Source organism: Capsicum annuum, chromosome 4 (genome assembly GCF_002878395.1).
Source record: "Capsicum annuum cultivar UCD-10X-F1 chromosome 4, UCD10Xv1.1, whole genome shotgun sequence".
Lineage (NCBI taxonomy): Eukaryota > Viridiplantae > Streptophyta > Magnoliopsida > Solanales > Solanaceae > Capsicum > Capsicum annuum.
Window position 1 is genome coordinate 204,507,754 of NC_061114.1, and position 18,481 is coordinate 204,526,234.

Here is an 18,481-nt window from a genome sequence, read left to right on the forward strand (position 1 = left end):
GAAAGTTAAAATTAGTGATTTTCTATAGTCTAATGAATCTTAGCTGTAATTTCAATATACAACAGGATATTATTTTCAAAATTAGTATCATTTGTTATTCAAAGTGCGAAATTCATTTAGAATCTCATAAGGTACTATCAACTGGATGAAAACATATGACTGAATGTATTACGACTAAAGTTAAATCGTGATTAAATTAAAATATAAAATGTAACAAATATTTATATTGTATTTATGAATGATATATAAATAATTATAATATATATATATCGGTTCGGTTTGGTTATTTATCAGTTATTTTAGAGTAAACCAAACAAAACCAAATTAGTATCGATTTTTTTAAATTCAAAATCAAACCAAACCAAATATCGATTTTTTTAATCGGTTTGGTTTGAATCGCGGTACGATTTGGTTTTTAACCAAACCGTGAACACCCCTACATGAAACATATTAAAAATGAACTGTGTAGCAGTATTGGTGATGCATTTTTTAATTGATTGTTTAGTTTGTTACATTGAGAAGATGTATTTGTAAATATAAGTAATGATGCAATTATTGATCGTTTTCAGAATACGAAAATGCGTCAACATCTAGTATGAAATGATGATCTACTTTTGTTATATTAGTACTAAATTAATGTCATTTGATCATTTTGAAGTTTATACTTTGATCATAATTTATTTTTTTGTAATTTTAAGTTTAAAAAAGTTGTATGCCAAATTCTGTAGTTGAAAGATATGATCATGTTAAAGATAATAGTTCATCCTCTATCTTCAAATCCTGGATTCACCTCTCATTACAATTCTGGTTTCATTGTACTACATTTGCAATTCACATCAACCTACGACTAAGAATATCTCTAAGCAATTCAAATCAACCTACGACTAAGAATATCTCTAAGTTCAGTTTTAATTGAATGACGGGCGAAAAAAATAAGTACATATTAAATGACAAATTATGAATATATATCAACGGCTGAATATGTTTATAATTTTTTAAAATTTATCAGTAAATTTTATTTAAATATTTCAAGGATAATATATTTTGATTGGTTATTTGAACACATGATTGAGTGTGGATACTTTCAATATAAATTTTGAAAATGGTTCTATGTGCAAATTCTAAGTGTTCTTTACGTAGATAACCTCGTTTTCATTTTACATTTTAGTCTCAAATGAGATATATCTCAAATTTTAACTCCTATTAAAGTTAATGATATATTTAATGAAATTGACATGTTTTAAAATTTAACTGATTAACTTATTTATATAAGAAAAAAAATTAAATATATCATCAAATTATTAAAAATGATTCATTCATGCCACTGCTTTTAGGGGTCGTTTGGTAGAGTGTATAAGAATAATGCAAAACATAGTGTATTGGTAATGCTTGTATTAGTAATGCTTGTGTTAGTTATACTTGCATTAGTTAGGCTTGTATTTTTCTTATGCAGTGTTTGGTTCGATGTATTAAAAAATATATAAATTATATAATTTTAAAAAAAAATTACATAATACACTCAATATATATGTTGGAAAGGATGAGGAATTTTTTTTTAGGGGTGATAGGGGTTTTAAGCATGTTAATGCATGCATTAAATCCATTGCATTACTAATGTCATGGATTTTGGGGTATTAGTAATACACATCTCAATACACAATAGAGTGTATAACTAATGCTTGCATTAGTTATACATAGGGTAAAAAGGTATACCAAACAAGCTAAGGTACTACTAATACACATTAAACTAATGCATGTATTAACATTCCAATACACTCTACCAAACAACCCCTTAAAAGTTTGGCTCATCTTTGTAACTGCGGCTACAGAAAGGTTCATTTATGTCATTATTTTATAACGAAGATTTTGCAAAACTATTTTTTCCATGAGACCTCTTATTAGAAGTCCACGTCACCAAATCTAAATCAATCAATATTATTTAAATTAAAATAAAAAATTATAGCCATTAAAATAAAATCCGACACAATTAATGAGTTTGATTTTTATTTTTAATTAGTTCAATTTTTATTTTTAGTAAGTTCAATTTTTATTTCAGTGGATCTAATTTTTAATTTTTGATTTTAAGTAATATTGATTAGTTTAGATGTGATGATGTGGACCTCTAATAAGAGGTCACGTGTCAAAAATTATTTTGTAAAGATTATTGTTACAAAATAATGGCATGAACGAACCTTTCTATAACGTCAGTGACATAAATGAGCTAAACTTTCAACGGCAGTGGCATAGAAGAGTCAAACTTATAACGGATGGTATAAATGAATCATTTATAATAGTTCAATGACATATTTGTTCCTTTTGCCTTTATTTAATATGTAATGAACACTTGAAAATATAAATAAAAACTTAAGAGTCAGAATTATCAAATATACATCAAACTTACGACTTATCAAATATTTTTAAACCTCTCAAAGATTGTTTGGTCGAAAAAACAAGTTATTCTGAAATTAATTTTTCAAGATTAGCTATTTCGATATTAATTACTTCATTTTCAAGATGAAAGAAAAATAATATTATGAATTTAAGATAATAAATTTTAAAATAAATTATTTCATATATTTTATTTTAATCAAATAAAAAATAAATTTATTTTTAAATTATCTAAAAATTAATTACTCTTTTTATCTGTTGCACCAAACGAGTACTTCTCTATTAGCTACCTGGAAAGTGGTTCTTTTTGTCAAAGAAGGCTAGGGGCCTAATCACCCTTCTTTCTTTTTACTTCGATAAACGGTAGCAATAAAATTATATAATTCGAGTTTTTATTAAAGATAAATATTTTATATTATATATTTAGATGTTTAATCAAAATAAATTATAATTCAAATGTTTCAATAAAATTTAGTTACTATCCATCAACTCATCAGTTAACCTAAGAATTGACTAAATAACTGTTTCAAATACTAACCAACTGACAACAGAGTTTATGGGGGTGTTTGATTAGAAAATAAGTTATTTTAAATTTAGTTATTTAATTTTTAAAATGGAAAAAAATAAAATTATAATTTTAAAATAAATAATTTTATATATTTTATCTCAATTAAATATGTTATAATTTTATTTAAAATTAATTATAAAATTAATTATTTTTGATCTCTTATATCAAACGATCCTAACAATACAATTTATTTGATGTAAGGTATAAAGATAAATAGTCCTGGAATAAAATAGATTATTTTATTTCATCTTAATTTAAGATATTAATTAGTACTAAAATTATTTATATTATAATAATAAAATAATTATCCCATATAACATAATAAAATAATTAATTTTAAGATAATTAATTTTAAATTAATTATCCGAATAATATTGTTCCAACCAAATGGCCGTGTTTAACGAAGCTACACATGGAGAATGACCCATCGGGACCCTTTCGTGCCGACCAAAGACAAAAGATAACTCTAGTAAATAACCTCGGTCGAAGCGACCAACTACAGTTTAACTTTAAACATCCTTAAATGACGCCGTTTTATAACAAAGTTAGGAGAACTGTCAGCCTCATGTTGGACACGTGGTGCAGTCTAAGTCTGCCAATGTGGTAGAACGAAATTTACTCATCTGGACACGTGTAAGCTGAAAATTGTAGCTGGTGAAACTGGCGGGTCCAAATTTGAAGGAGACTGATTATAATTATGGGGTCCATTCTCATTTAAATGTTATACTATAGGTGTTTGTGTAATTACTTAATTACAATTTACAAAAGAGACTAATATGAATTTAATAAATTGATTAAGCATATTGGAACAACCGACTATGAGCCGTGGCCAAATTGACTCTTTGGTAGACCAACACTTGTGGGTGTGTGAAATGGGATGGCAGTCAAAATCTGTTAATCGAGAAGTGTAGAGATATTAATTTCAAAATTATTTGTTTTATCATTTACATTATAATAATAAAGTAAGTATTTCCATGTATGTGGTGAAAGATTAATCCTACAACATAATTTTATTTATCTCATCCTCCATAACGGATAACCCTTACAACTTTAATATCTCCATGTCTCTAGTTTAATATGTTGAGAAAGCCATGATTATGGAAACTTAAGAACTCTTGCATGTGGCATCAAGGATAAATAGAAGAATGTGAAAATTTATCTGAGGTTAAAAATGGTGTTGATATAATTCAAAAATAGATGGCTACTTTGAGGGAGATGAAAGTGATGTGGGGAGACGCTTGGATACTTTCACGCAAGTTTGATCAAACAATTTTATACAAAATAATGCATGGGCCATGGCTTAGCTAATTCTTTTCATTTATTTGATGATGAAATTTTCACAAGTTTGATCACACAATTTTATACAAAATAATGCATGGCTTAGCTAATTCTTTTCATTTATTTGAAGAAGAAAATTTTTTGGGAGAAGCATTCCCAAAGTTGAATTGTCAAAAACTCTCACATTTAAAAGATAAAAGTAAAGAGAGTGGGATATTATGATGGATGTGTGAATATAATTAAATAGATAAAATATAAAATAAAAATATTCAAAAGAAGTAAAAGTGACTTCGATAAAAGACGTGATATTGAAAATAAGGTATAAATAATTCGGACATGTAATAACGAGATGCACAGATATTCTAGTGCAGAGGCGTGAGAGATAAGGTTATGAATGAATTTAGAATAGCTAAAGCTAGACCTTTTTTTAGGTAGAGGTAAAGTAAAAACTTATTATGAAAAAAAAACTGAACGAAATATGATGCAATTATAACTTATCAAAAATATGATCTTAAATCGAAAGATGTCAAAGATACAAATTAGAGGAGAAAATTAGTAAATAGCAGTGCATTCATTTCAGGATAGAGTGTATTATTTGTCTTGTTTCTCTTACTAGTGGTCATAAGAGTGTATTATCTAAAATATGTTGGTATAGTTTGTGGGGAGTATTATTTTATTGTATTATTAATTATTAGTGTATGCATTATCCATTTTAAATACTTCGTAAGATTATGGTATTGAATTTATTGTATTTGGTATATATCTAATCATATTTAATTTTGATTAATTTAAATTACACTTTTCAGAGTCTATTTTTAGAGTATCACTACATTTTAAATTATTTTATAGACACGCCTCAAACTTAAATTTTTTTATTAAGAAAAATAATTTCATCACTATACAACAATTCATGTTAATATATATTGTGATATACATTTATTAACTCATAACTTGTGATTTGTTATTTAAATTTTGGTAAATTAAAAATAATAATAATAGCTAAATTAATGAAAGCGGATCTAAAATATTCTTCACTTATTGAAAATGATATAAAAATGTCCTTCATTTATTTTTAGCTTTTATAATGTCTTTTACATTTACATTTGGATCCAAAATGCCCTTCACATTCATCTTTAGACTTCAAAATGCTCTTATATTTAACAACTCCAATATTTAATTAAAAAAATTCATTAATAACATGACAACTTTTCACCAATTGAAAAAAGTTTAAAATCCCACCCAAAAGCTAATAGATCCGTTCAGATTATATTGAAGTTCAAGTAAATTTCGGCAAACTTAATAATCCGTTTAGAATGAATTTATGTAAATAATTTTTTCTCATTCTAATCCTATCAAGTGATTGACACTCACCCAAAGATTTTGAAATTGGGCCAAACAAGTAATTCTTTAGAGTGACTAATGTCTGCAAATTGTTGGTGGTACCCATAGTTGGAGAATTTTAATTAATTTATTGATACTTGTATCAAGGATTTTAACTTAAGACGTAAATTTTTAGTTAATTTACTTGTACATTGACTAATTAAGTATATCAAAATAAGGTAATAATACATAAGATTAATGCATGCATTATTTTTGTAATACACTCTATCAGACGATCCCTTATTATTTTTGCCTAAATCTATTGCAATATTTTCAGTGAAATTATTTTTCCATAGCTGCAATACTTTAAATTTCATATGCCTCAAAACTAGATTCCTCATCCTAGAATGTAAAATTCATAAATGTAATTACACAATTTATTAGAGATCAAAAACTTCATTAGTCTAGTTTGAGATGTTTTTTCACGCATTCAAAAAAATTAAATATAATTCATAGTACCTAAATCTTCACGAGATCAATAAACAATAAAATAAAATGAGAAAAATTAAAGTAATAATATTTAAGTATATTGGTATATATTTTTCACTTCAATATTTGAAATCAAATTCAAATTCAAAATTATAGAAAAAAAATTTTGCATATAAAAAATACTCACGTGTAACTTTTAACAAATAATATTAATTAAAATTAAGTATAACAATTGTTCATCAGATCAAATATAAATAAATAAATAAATAATAATAAAATAGATTATTTAATATTTTAAATAATTAAATAGAATCAATAAAAAGTTGACATGTTATTAATAAATTTAAAGTAAAGAACATTATAGAATTTAAAGATAAATGAAGAATTTTTTCAGACTACCTTCAATAAGTAGAGAATATTTAAGATCCCTTTCAATTAAATTAATACTTCCTCCATTTAAAAAAGAATTACATATTTTGACTTTCCATAAAATTTAATAAAATAAAAAAGATTTTTGAATTTTATGATTTTAAATTAAAATTGTGTCAAATATATTAAAATACCTTTTAATTTTGTAATTCTAAATATGTCATGTGAAAAATTAAAATAAACGTATTATAAAAAAAAATATCTTTTTAAAAATAAACTAAAAAAAAATAGGGCAATTGCTTTTAAACGAAAGACGTAATATATAAAACTAAATCAACCGATAAAAAAACACCTCAACAGAAAAGGAAGAAACAAACAAACAAGGAAAGAAAGCGTTGCGGTTCAAAATTTACATGATGCCGAACCAAGACCAGATAAAAACGGTGCGGTGCAGCATGGTCCACAGAAATTTCATGCCGCTCATATGTTTCCTCCTGGTCCACCAGTAGGCAGTAGGTCCCACACTATAACGCCCTCTCTACTGTCTTCTCTACTTATAAGTAAACAACGCTCAGCTCTCTTCAAATTACGCCATTTACCAAACAAGACAAAGCCTTAAACAGTGAACACCATTTCTCACAAATTTCCAATTCCCTTTTCTCCATTTCACACAACCTTCGTAACGGTTAACCTGAAGAACTCCGGCAGACATTTTCCGGAGGTAAAGAGGCTACTTCTCATTTCGTTTATCGAGCCTTCTTTTCCGTTAACTGTTTTTCTTTCTAGAATGTTCTGTAAACGGCGTTTTATACTTTTTTTTCTTTTTCTTCAATTTATGTTGTTTTTAAGTTTCGGTTCTCTATGATAAATTGATGAATTACTAGTTTCATTGCCTGTGGAAATGCATGTCAATGTTTCTATGTTAAGCTTTTTTTTCGACTAAATTCTGGCTGTTTTCTCTAATTTGGATGTTGTTAAGCTTTTTATTCCTGTAAATTCTGACTATTTTCTGTAATTTTGATGTTGGCTATTCCTGTAGTTTAGATGTTGTTAATCTTTTTTCTCGTCTAAATCCTAGCTATTTCGTACAGTTTTCATGTTGTTAAGCTTTTTTCTCGAACAAATTTTTGTTGTTCTCGTATGTTTTGCGAAATTCAACTTGAAATTCGAATATTAATAGACATGATTTGTTCTTAAGAAATATTAATGTGAATAGTTTAATATTTCAAGTTTTTGCTAATTTGTTTGTTTAATGTACTGACAAATGAAGACTTGTCAAATTAGTTCATGAATTCTTAATCTTGTGCCTTTTCGAGTGCTTATTTAAGTTTTGTTTTGGTGATTTTAGGATAATGGCTCTCTATGAAAATCAGGATTTGGAGTATATGGTGGATGAGTACTACTATGACACTACTGATTTTGAGGACAGCACTTTCGGGGATGAGTCGTCGCCACGAAGTACTGATCTCGATGACTCTGATTTTGAGGATGATTTCGAAGTGGTATGGGGGACAAATTTGAATTTTTTGACATGTTACTGGTGTTATCCTCCTCCATTTTTAGTTTAACAATGTTGTTTTATTGCTTTTTCGATTCTACAGAGTAAGTCAAAGACGGATACATCAGCTGTAGAAGCTAGAAATGGCAAGGATATACAGGGAATTCCTTGGGAAAGGCTTAATTTTACCAGAAACAAGTACCGCGAGGCGAGGTTGAAGCAGTATAAGAACTATGAGAACCTCTCCCGTTCGCGTGAAGCTCTTGAAAAGGTTTTTCTTTTCACTATTATCCCTTCCCAAGTAGTGTCAATGCATGCTAGCAGTGTATGGTATACCTTTCTCGTATTTTTGGCTAAGCTCATCTCTAAAAGTTTTTTTCCTCACTATTTTAGGATTGTAAGGAAGTAGAAAAAGGACACAGCTTCTATGACTTCCAGTTCAATACAAGGCTCGTCAAATCAACTATTGTGCACTTTCAGGTACATAAATTCTTAAATCATTTTCTTGCTCGGGTGAATCGTGTTTTAACTTTTGATCAAGAAATCCCTTGACTGGTCTGCTTCCCTGTAGTTTTTTGTGCTTTGATTTAGTCCCTGTTGTCTCATTTTGCATAATTCAATTAAACATGAGGCTGCCTTCTCATTCTGGCCTTTAATTTTATTTTTTCCTTTTCATCTTTTAGGTGAGGTCTTTAGTTGTTTGTTATTTTACATTAGAATTATGTTTACTCTAAATTTATGAATTTAGAGTTAACAATAAGAATTGGTTATTTATAATCTTGTCAATGTGTGAGCCTTCGGTCGATGAACCCTGCCACCTTGCCATGCAATAACTATACTTCGCAGGTGCACTGCTCCTCTAATGTTATGGATATTTTGATCTAAATTGTTAGGCTTTTAGTTTCCTCTCTCATTCTTCAGAGGTATGGAGTTTGTATCTTCATTGAAGAATTTAGTGAGAGTGATGCTTGATATGGAATTTTACTTAAACATTGACTGTGTGTGTCTCTAACACATGCTTGGACAGCTTTCCGGAATAATATGTCACCACGGACAATATGTTTTGAGATGATCCTCCTCATGGCCTCCAAGCTGGTGAATTTTCATCTGATATAAATTTAGCGTCACCTTATTATTTCTTGATGCAGTTTTATTTTTCTTCCTCTCTTCAGAAAACCCAAACATATGCCTAATTTGGCTTATGCCGGTTTCATTTGTTGCTTCCAGTAATGATATTTCACTACATGTAGAAGCAACAAGATTTGCATAGGAACCGTTTTTCTGATATTCTGCATTAGTATTTAACTCATTTTTTCAGTAAGCAGATTTGGTTGTGCCAGGATCGATGTTTTGAACTGAGAGCTATATTCACAATATCCTTTTTGTGCAGATTATAAACATTTAAAGAAGTGTCTCATGAAACTTTGTAATAGTAGGAGGTCCTAGTTTGGAGCTTCACTTTTGAATATTTCTTATGAACCAACTGAATGTATTTTGAGGACAGGGTTTTGATATGGAAGCTCAGGGGTGAATTTGGCTTTTGCTGGATTTGTAGTTCCTTGCTAACACAAAATATTGTTTCGACTTTTGAGTCGAAGTTACATGTTATGTTCCATTCTACTAGTGTGACAAACTTAGGTTTGCAGTGTCAGACAGTAAAGTTGAGGCAGATGGTTGAAATTTCCAAACTTCCATTTCCATTTTTTGGTCCCTCTAGAGAATAATGTATCACTTGATTTTATTTCTGATCATCCGCCGCGGTCCTGCATTTGCAGTTGGTTGTTAACTAGCTGTGTTGCCTGTTCAGCACAGTTCATACCTTCCTATTCAGAGCCCATTGATCATTGCATACCTTTCTCTTCTATTGTTTTAGAAGATATTGAGTTGTTGAGCATTTTTTCTAGTCATTATATGAAGTGGTTAAGTTTTAATTCTTGCTGTGAGTGATGTTTGTTAGAATTGTATTCTTCAAAAATTAACCCATATCATGTATGCATTGCTATTGTATCTATCTTTCAGCATTAGAAGCAGGATTGCAGTTATTGTGCGAGCAGCTGGCGCAAGCTTTCCATATGGTATGGTAGGGAATACCTATGAATTTAAGTGGCCTTTATGGTCTTAGTTTTGAGCTAACTTGTTAATGGCAGCAATAAGTTATTAAAATAATTGTGTGCTGCTTCATCATTTGAATATTTAGATGGTCATCTTGTTTATGGTTATTTCTTCAGTTGAAGATGATGGTTGCACTTTTTTTCTCTTTGTTTGTTAGAGATGGATTCTGCACTAGGCTTATTAAGTACTTCCACTGTGTGGGTTATAAATTGTAATTGTTGAGTCTCAGTTTCTTCACAGTTTTGATCATTATATAATTGCTTTGTTACATCTTCTCTTGTAGCTATCATCTCTCTCTTTCCATTAGAAAAAGAAGATTTACTGATTTGATACTCCATAGGCTGTTGTTTCAACTTTTTGACAACTGTGTTTTTGCAGTATACGAGTGGGAGAGTTAGGTTGGGTTGTGTTTGTGTCATTCATTTGAGAATATGCGACTTTCACTTTTGAAATTTTCAGTGACTTGATTGTGTGTTTTTCTGCCCTCAGTCAATCACATTTCTGAACTTGGGGGCTTAATTGCTAATTTAATCTCTTGTTATGCGGTGCTGTGCCCTTAATCAATCACATTGAGAACTTGGGGGCTCAATTGCTTATCTACTAAGAGTTCTCCTCCCTTTCCTATATTCCTTGGTCCATTCCACTCTTTAGATAGCTCGTCATGTTTGGAATAGAATGTCGATGCACTTAACACTTGTATTTGCGATCTATCTATTACGCTATTTGAATCCCATTGACGTCATTTGAAATATGTACTGTTCATTATTTGGGTTGTGCTCACATTGATTATCTTCCAGATGTTGGTGAGGCACCCCTTGCGAGTCTCCGTGGTAATCTTGTTTTTGCTGCATCATTTTTCCTTCCCACTATTGTCGCCGGTTGACATTTCCTGGCTTCTCTTTCATTGGTTTCTTTTCTGCTTCGATCTATATAGTAATAGGAAAGTGTAACTATTTTTTAGCTGCCCGACTTACTTTCTAGCAAACCAGCTCTACTGCAGATGATGATGTACAACTATTAGTGGTAGATTGTTTAGTTGTGAACTTGTAGCAAGCTAGCATCTGTTCCTTTGCTAGCTTATGCATCATTGACCAGTAATATTTAGGGCTAACGACATGCTGACCTACGACTTTAACTTTGTATTAGGGATTTCGTGCATTGTTCTCTTTTATCTTCTTTATTCCTCTGGAGCCTAAACCCGCAAAGGGAGAGGGGGGCGGTTGATTTTTATGGTCCATCCTGCATCGTGTCTCTGTAGTTTATTTATTCCCATTCTAGGTACTCTCGCAGTTTGTCACATGGTTGAGTCGGTGAATGAGAACTGTCTGTACCCTGAAGTTAACATGACTGCAGGCCTATCATTTTTTCTGAATATTTTTTTGTTGTGATGAGTTTTTCCAGCAAGTGCTAGCATCCTGACGTCCTTGTTTATGCTTTATTTGATATCATATGATGTTACTGTTTGCATCATAGGAAACGTCTATTTATGAGTGTATCAACCTGTTTATATTTTTGTTTCAGTTGAGGAATCTCTTGTGGTCGACATCAAAACATGATGTGTATCTCATGCAAAATCATTCTGTGATGCACTGGTCCTCACTTCTCAGGAGGGGAAAAGAAGTGCTAAATGTTGCTAGGCCATTGGTGCCCACTATGGTTAGCAATGCCTTTTGTTTCCCTTCTATATACTTAAATGACTTTTGGCAATCAAGAATTAACACACTGGCTTGTGCAGAAGTATCCTGGATCAGAGGCTCAAACACTCACCCGAGTGCAGATTAGCAATATGGCTGTTAGGGATGGTTTGATGGCTGCTGGTGGTTTCCAAGGGGAGCTTATCTGTAAGGTAGGATTATAGTACATTCTTTGCAGAATTGGACTCTTCCTTAAGTCAGTCATACTGATATGATCTTATCTCGTGCAGTATTTAAACCAACCTGGAGTGGCATTTGCTAAAAAAATAAGTAACGAAGAGAATGCTATAACTAATGCCGTGGATATTTGTTATGGTCCAACGTAAGTCCCTGAAATTTGTCTCTGTGGCTTTTTTGAATTCAATGTGGAGGCCGTTGTGTACCAGTGCTTATATGGTTCTTTGCAGTGGCTCGATGAGGATAATGACTGCTAATAATGATCAGCAAGTCAGGTTTTTTGATGTGAACAGTTTTGCTTGCACCAATTGTTACACATTTCCTTGGTCTGTTAACGTGAGTAGCTGATTTTAATTTCTGGTCTGCAGTTCCATTGCTTTTGGTGATGCTCGTTGGTCCTCTACTCACAGATTTTGGTTTCATTGCAGAACACCTCTGTTAGCCCCGATGGTAAATTACTTGCTGTCCTTGGTGATAGTCCAGAATGTCTACTTGCTGATGCTCAAAGTGGGAAGGTTGGTCTTGCCCATATATCTTAATTAATGAGGGGTGTTAACTTTTTGATGATTAGTTTCTCATGAGTTGACCTTCAACTGATGCTTCAGGTTGTCTGCGACCTAAAAGGTCACCTAGATTATTCATTTGCATCAGCTTGGCACCCGGACGGAAGAATTTTGGCAACTGGTAACCAAGACACAACTTGCAGGCTGTGGGATATAAGGAACACATCGCAGTCCATAGCAGTGCTCAAAGGAAGGATGGGTGCCATCCGTGCAATCAAGTTCACATCGGATGGGCGCTTCATGGCCATGGCGGAGCCAGCTGATTTTGTCCACATATTCGACACACAATCCGATTATGATGTCTGTCAAGAAATTGATTTGTTTGGTGAGATTGCTGGGATATCCTTCAGTCCTGATACTGAAGCTCTCTTTATTGGAGTGGCAGACCGAACCTATGGTAGCGTGTTGGAGTTCAACCGTAAACGCTACCGCGGCTACCTTGATTATGCTTTGTAGTAAAAAGGTACTTGCCCGTGTCTCTTTAGTTTGGGCATCTGCTTGTTTGGTATATAGTTTTGTGTATAGTATGAGGAAAATTCGGGGTAGACACAATGGCTTTCATATGGTAATGGTCTGAAGGCATACACCTGTATGATTTGGAGAACTTGTGTGGTGATCGGTAAAGAGCTAGCAGGATGACGGCCCAGTGGCTCATGGCCATGTAAAGGCTGTTTCTGCAGAAGTATATTGTCCAAGGGTGTGCAGAAACAGAAAGATTTAGCAGTAGTAAACAGTGCATTTTGTATATCAGAACGAATTATGTGGTCATGTCGTTTTTGGTAATGACCAATTTTATCACAATTCAATATGTTCCGTTTTTATTTTTTTGTTTTTATATGTGTCCTGTTGATGTTCTGTTTCCTTTTCTTCCTTTCCGGATGCAAGTGCCTGTTTGTTTACCGTTTTGTTTGCACGAAAGAAAGTAAAAACGATACTGAACTTTGGATGCAGAACTGGTCTCAATTTAATTAGAAACAGTTGCAAGGAACAAACTTGTCAACTTTTACCTTGGTTGAGATAGAAGACATAACATTTCAACGAAGATTTTTGCTAGACGAGTCACGTTTGTACATATGAAAAGTTGGTTTACCGTTTTCAACCGTCACAGTTATTATCCATTTCAATTGTGTACAAATGACTTTGGATTATCCATTTCAATTGTGTACAAATGACTTGCCAATTTCAGAGGAATCCACCAGGTGTGACCAAATCCAAATACTACTAAAATAGAATATCTTAGGAAAGCGACAATAACTAAACACTCATGTTCAAATGGGGCCCGGGAGAGAGCTGTAGCAACAAAAATGATAAAAATTAAAGGATAATCTCCTTTAGTTTATCCTCTGAAGTTATGTAACAATGACAAGAATTATAGGATAATCTCGTTTAGTTTATCCTATGAAGATTATGTAATAAAACTGATGTAGACTTTTTATGTCTTTTCAAGTTGTGTTCATTTTTTCTAGTAAAAGAGAAGGAAGATCAAGCCGAATAACGAATAGTAGGAGTAACACATGCCCCCTTTATCTTGGTTACGTATAACTCTCGTTTGAATAAATGGAGGGGGCCCTTTTGTTGGTTAGTTGGTGTATAAGGTCACATTAGCAGTTATTATCAATTATTTAACAACTCTCTTAAACTCCCAACGACAAAAACGTTTAACTCTTTCTATACCTCCCAGTCCCACCAAACAGCTGAAATTTGTTGACTGATACAATGGATTCGAAGGGAATTGATTTTCCACAGATTTGGACAAATTTGCTGTTAATGCATAATGACCAAAACAGTAACACGTACGTAGTTGACGCGGTTGCTACTAATTTCTAGTGTATTCGAACGTAATGATCCTAGTATGATCATCACTAGAAATTTCACCATCACACCATTAATTTATTCTTGATAATGTTTATCAGGTTACAAAAGAAATGATATTATTTTTTTAACTATGTTTACATTATCTCATGTTTAACAACATTCTTTAGGTCAAACTGCTACATATGCACAAGATCACCATATCCCTACCAACCTACCTAATTCCCAAATAGTGGCTTTCCAACAGTTGCCTGTTGGGCTAAGTCAATTCAAGGAAACTATTAGTAATATGGTGCGATATTGTTTACTTTAATATAGTATCTCCCCCTTCCCCCCTTGTTTTAAGAGGCCTCGTATTATTCAAAAGGCTTCTCATCGGTCTCTCTAACGGGTTATTTGGTTTGGAATATAGTTATACTAGTATTAGTTATACTGGGATAAGTTATATTGAGATTAATTTTTATTGAGTGTTTGGTTTATTGTATTCAAAGTAATATGCATGGTATAATTTCTAAGAATAAATTAATTGATTACCAAAATATCCTCCATCTTATTTAACTATATATATATATATATATATATATATATTTCTTTTCAAACTTTAAATATTTATTCTTAAAAATAAAACTTTCATCTTATCTAGCTTTATTTTTTGTGTGTGTGCATTTTCATAATTATATCGTGCATATTTTAAAATAAAACTTTCAACTTAAGATTGTTAAAGTAAAAGATGATTTATTGTTTGTCACCATATAATATAGAATATTAAAATTCATTTTAATCAATATCAATTTTTAAGTGATTAAAAAATTATTTAATTTAAAATATGTAATTCAACAATGAAGTCGACATTTTTATTATTTTTTAGAGAAATTAAAATATATAATTAAACATAATAATTATTCAAATAAATTTAACGTATAATATATTCATAATTAAAACATTTCTTAAATGCGTATGAATCTCTAATATTTCATGTTAAATTACTTATTTTGTTCTAAATTTCATAAAATATTAATAATCTCATTTTTTGTTAAAAAAAATCATCATAAGAAAATGTGAAAAAGAATTACTCTCATTTTTCATTATTTAGTATCATTAATATTTGTAGAGTCAAATTATATTTTTTAAAAAATTAAATTTTCAAATATTTTTAGCTAAATATAAATATATTTTTTTATTTAATAATTAAGCAAGTATTAAGTTAGTAAGGGAATGTCAACATACTTTACCCTCTAGTAATTTGTCCATAATTTTATAAAAATATCTTATATTTTATAAAAAAAAAAAATAAAGATATATATATAAAGTGATAATCTAAGAATTTGGAGGACAATTGTGTCCTTTTCTAATTTTATCTCAAGGATAAATAGTGATGGGATTGTTATCCCACCAAATGGATGGATAACTTATCCCGGTACTATTTATTAGTCCCAAAATAAGTTATTTAGAATATTACAAACCAAACATGCATTAAAAATTTTATCCCGGGATTATTTGTTTTTGTACCTTAAACCAAACGCCCCCTAACGGTGTTTTATTTGACTCGTGTTTGATCTATCACTCTTGCCATGTATCAACCTCTTATCCATCCATCCATTGAACCGGATTTTATCATCTATATCTATATCTATATCTATAATCTATATCTATATCTATCTATATCTATAATATATTAAAAGTGTGAAGGGCCTTATAAATGTCGTTCAAACTTTTTGCCCTTCATTAAAAAACTTTGTTTTAGACAAAATCGTTTTTTCACAATTTTTCCCAATATTTAGGAGTTGAAAATTAATTAAATATATCTATGTTAAAACCTTTCCTTATTAAAAGTGATCAAAACTAATGACAACGAATTTTTTTTCCATTAATTTTAGCATTCTAAATCAACTAAATTTGGTTTAAAGAAATTTGAAAAATCTAAAATAAATATAAAAGTAGGAAAAATTTAAGAAGTACCAAATTTTTAAAAGTTTTAAGTACATAATAAGAATGTAATTAATGAATTTGTAAATTTTTTACTTTAAAAACAAGAAAGAATTTTTAATATAGAAATAAAAAAAAAATAACCGTACCACAAATATGATTCAAATTGATGCGTCTCTCTTAGTCTCTGACAGCAAGGGAAGGAGGTACTGCATGACAATCATAAAAGTGATGATATAAAACAAGAGGTATTGCATATTGTATTTAGCCGCGATTATGTACAATTTATCATTTATATTTGTATACAAACAAGTAAATGCATTAATTGGATTTTCTTGATTCTAAAATATATCAATATGTAATGTATCATTTGATACAAATGTACCATTTTCTATTTGTATGTCAAAATTATCATTCGTATTTGTAAATAAACAAATATCACTTGATACAAATACATTATCAACCAAATGAAATAAATGATGTTATAAAAAATTGGATTGTATTTATTTGTATCAATAAATACAATCCGTGTTAATAAATACAAATAAATATTCGTAGAAAGAAAATCAATCTTTCCTTTTCAATAATTAAAAAATACAAATGATAGTTAACTACACATAAATACAACAATTTTTTACAAATACAAATACAAGTAATGTAGTTTTTTCAGATCTGACCGGAGTTTTAGCCATGTCATTTTTCCGATCTCACTGATAACCAAGTCATTTTTCAAATCTGTTCGATCATCTGGAATACAACCTCCTACCACTGCCGACACACAACCTTCAACCACCACAATAGCTCCGATCACCACCCTCCACCTCTTTCTTCTTCGTTTTTTAATCTTTCTCTGTCTGTTCAAACAACTCACAAACCAATCCCTCTTCTCTCCGTCAAAACTCACACCGAAACTGACACCGAGAGATAAAAATCCATCCAATGTTGGTGTACCAACCATAGAAGCAATAACTATGAACGCGCATGTCGTTAGTGTATTTTTTTCAAAAATGCGGCAATTAGAAGTATGTAGGCTATAAAAAATAATTAAGTAAAACTTGACTTGGCTACAGAAGATAATTAAGAAAAAATGAAGCTATAAGTGATAATTACGGTCCATTATAAGTTAATTTTGGTACTTTTTTCATCAAATATTATACATGCAAGACACGTGCAGCTAAACTAAACTAGTATACATTAATATCGGTAAGAGACTTGGGAGTTTTGAAATAATATTTACAACTTCACCTTCATTAATTAAATGTAGGGTTTGTGCAAGTATCTTTTTCTCAATTAAATGGATTATCTAGCCACTAATTAAGTCAAAAGAAAAGGTATGACCCCAAAATATTAATTTGAGGTGGCCACTTATCCTCTCGGTCGATAAACAAAATCAATCCTATGATTTATGAAGATTACCCGTTTGCTTAACTTCACTTTGACATTGTTTGCCAAACAATTTAAACTTCATCTTGAAGTAATATATGTGGCACTATGGTTATAAATTTTGGAGTTTTCTCCCACCCACTCACAAAAAAGGAATTAAATCAAACATCTAAGATTCAGCCTCAAAATATCCATAAATCCAAATGTATATTAATGGGAAATGGGAAAAAGACATGAATTGACCACTCAAAATAATATTGACCCATGTTTGGATTTATGGATATTTCATGACCTGTTGGATAAAGTAATGTCATTTAATGGTCATTGGGCCATATTGACCATTAGGCCATATTGGTCATTCTCAGCCATTTTTTAATTTGGATCATTCGGCCCTTTTACTTCTTTTTTTTCAAATGTTTTAGTTTGTTTTTTTTTGTAATTTTGCTACAAACTTTTTAACTAAAAAATAAGTTTGCTTTTGTTTTTTGATTATTTAAAAATAACAATTAAATATAATTGTATAAAAATGGTATATTATTGTAAAGAATATGTACCTATATATGATAAATGAATAGAAATTGTACAGTTATATCAAATATGTATATGTATAAAATATATTGAATGTGTATAGAAACTGTATAGTTGTTGTATAAAATACGTATCTGAATAATAATTGTAACCAAAGGTCGTATAAAATGTGTGTAAAAATTATATAATTGTTGCATAGAATGTGTAAAAAAATCGTATAAGTATTGTATAGAATATATTTTTTTATATATATGATCTGTATAGAATTTGTATCATTGTTGTATAGAATATGCATATGTAAAAGATGTATATAAACTGCAAAAATGTTGTATAGAATTTGTATCTAAATAATTATTGTAGCTAAATATTGTACAGA

The 18,481-nt window shown here is 30.3% G+C and overlaps 1 protein-coding gene across 4 annotated transcripts; it reads left to right on the plus strand.

Annotated features, from left to right (window-relative positions):
* The first annotated feature begins 6,767 nt into the window (after positions 1-6,767).
* LOC107867542 (uncharacterized WD repeat-containing protein C2A9.03) lies at positions 6,768-13,277 on the plus strand. Of its 4 annotated transcripts, none has more exons than XM_016713831.2 (10): positions 6,768-7,133; positions 7,761-7,914; positions 8,014-8,181; positions 8,304-8,390; positions 11,544-11,678; positions 11,758-11,868; positions 11,947-12,038; positions 12,124-12,229; positions 12,322-12,408; positions 12,499-13,277. In XM_016713831.2, the coding sequence occupies exons 2-10, from the start codon at positions 7,765-7,767 to the stop codon at positions 12,910-12,912; spliced, it is 1,350 nt and encodes a 449-aa protein (XP_016569317.1). In that variant the 5' UTR covers positions 6,768-7,133; positions 7,761-7,764; the 3' UTR covers positions 12,913-13,277. The 4 variants fall into 4 exon arrangements, with proteins under 4 accessions (XP_016569317.1, XP_047266889.1, XP_047266887.1 ...); XM_047410933.1 differs by lacking the exon at positions 6,768-7,133 and adding an exon at positions 9,930-9,985 and having other exon boundaries at positions 7,767-7,914; XM_047410931.1 differs by lacking the exons at positions 6,768-7,133; positions 7,761-7,914 and adding an exon at positions 9,930-9,990 and having other exon boundaries at positions 8,038-8,181.
* The last annotated feature ends 5,204 nt before the right edge of the window (positions 13,278-18,481 follow it).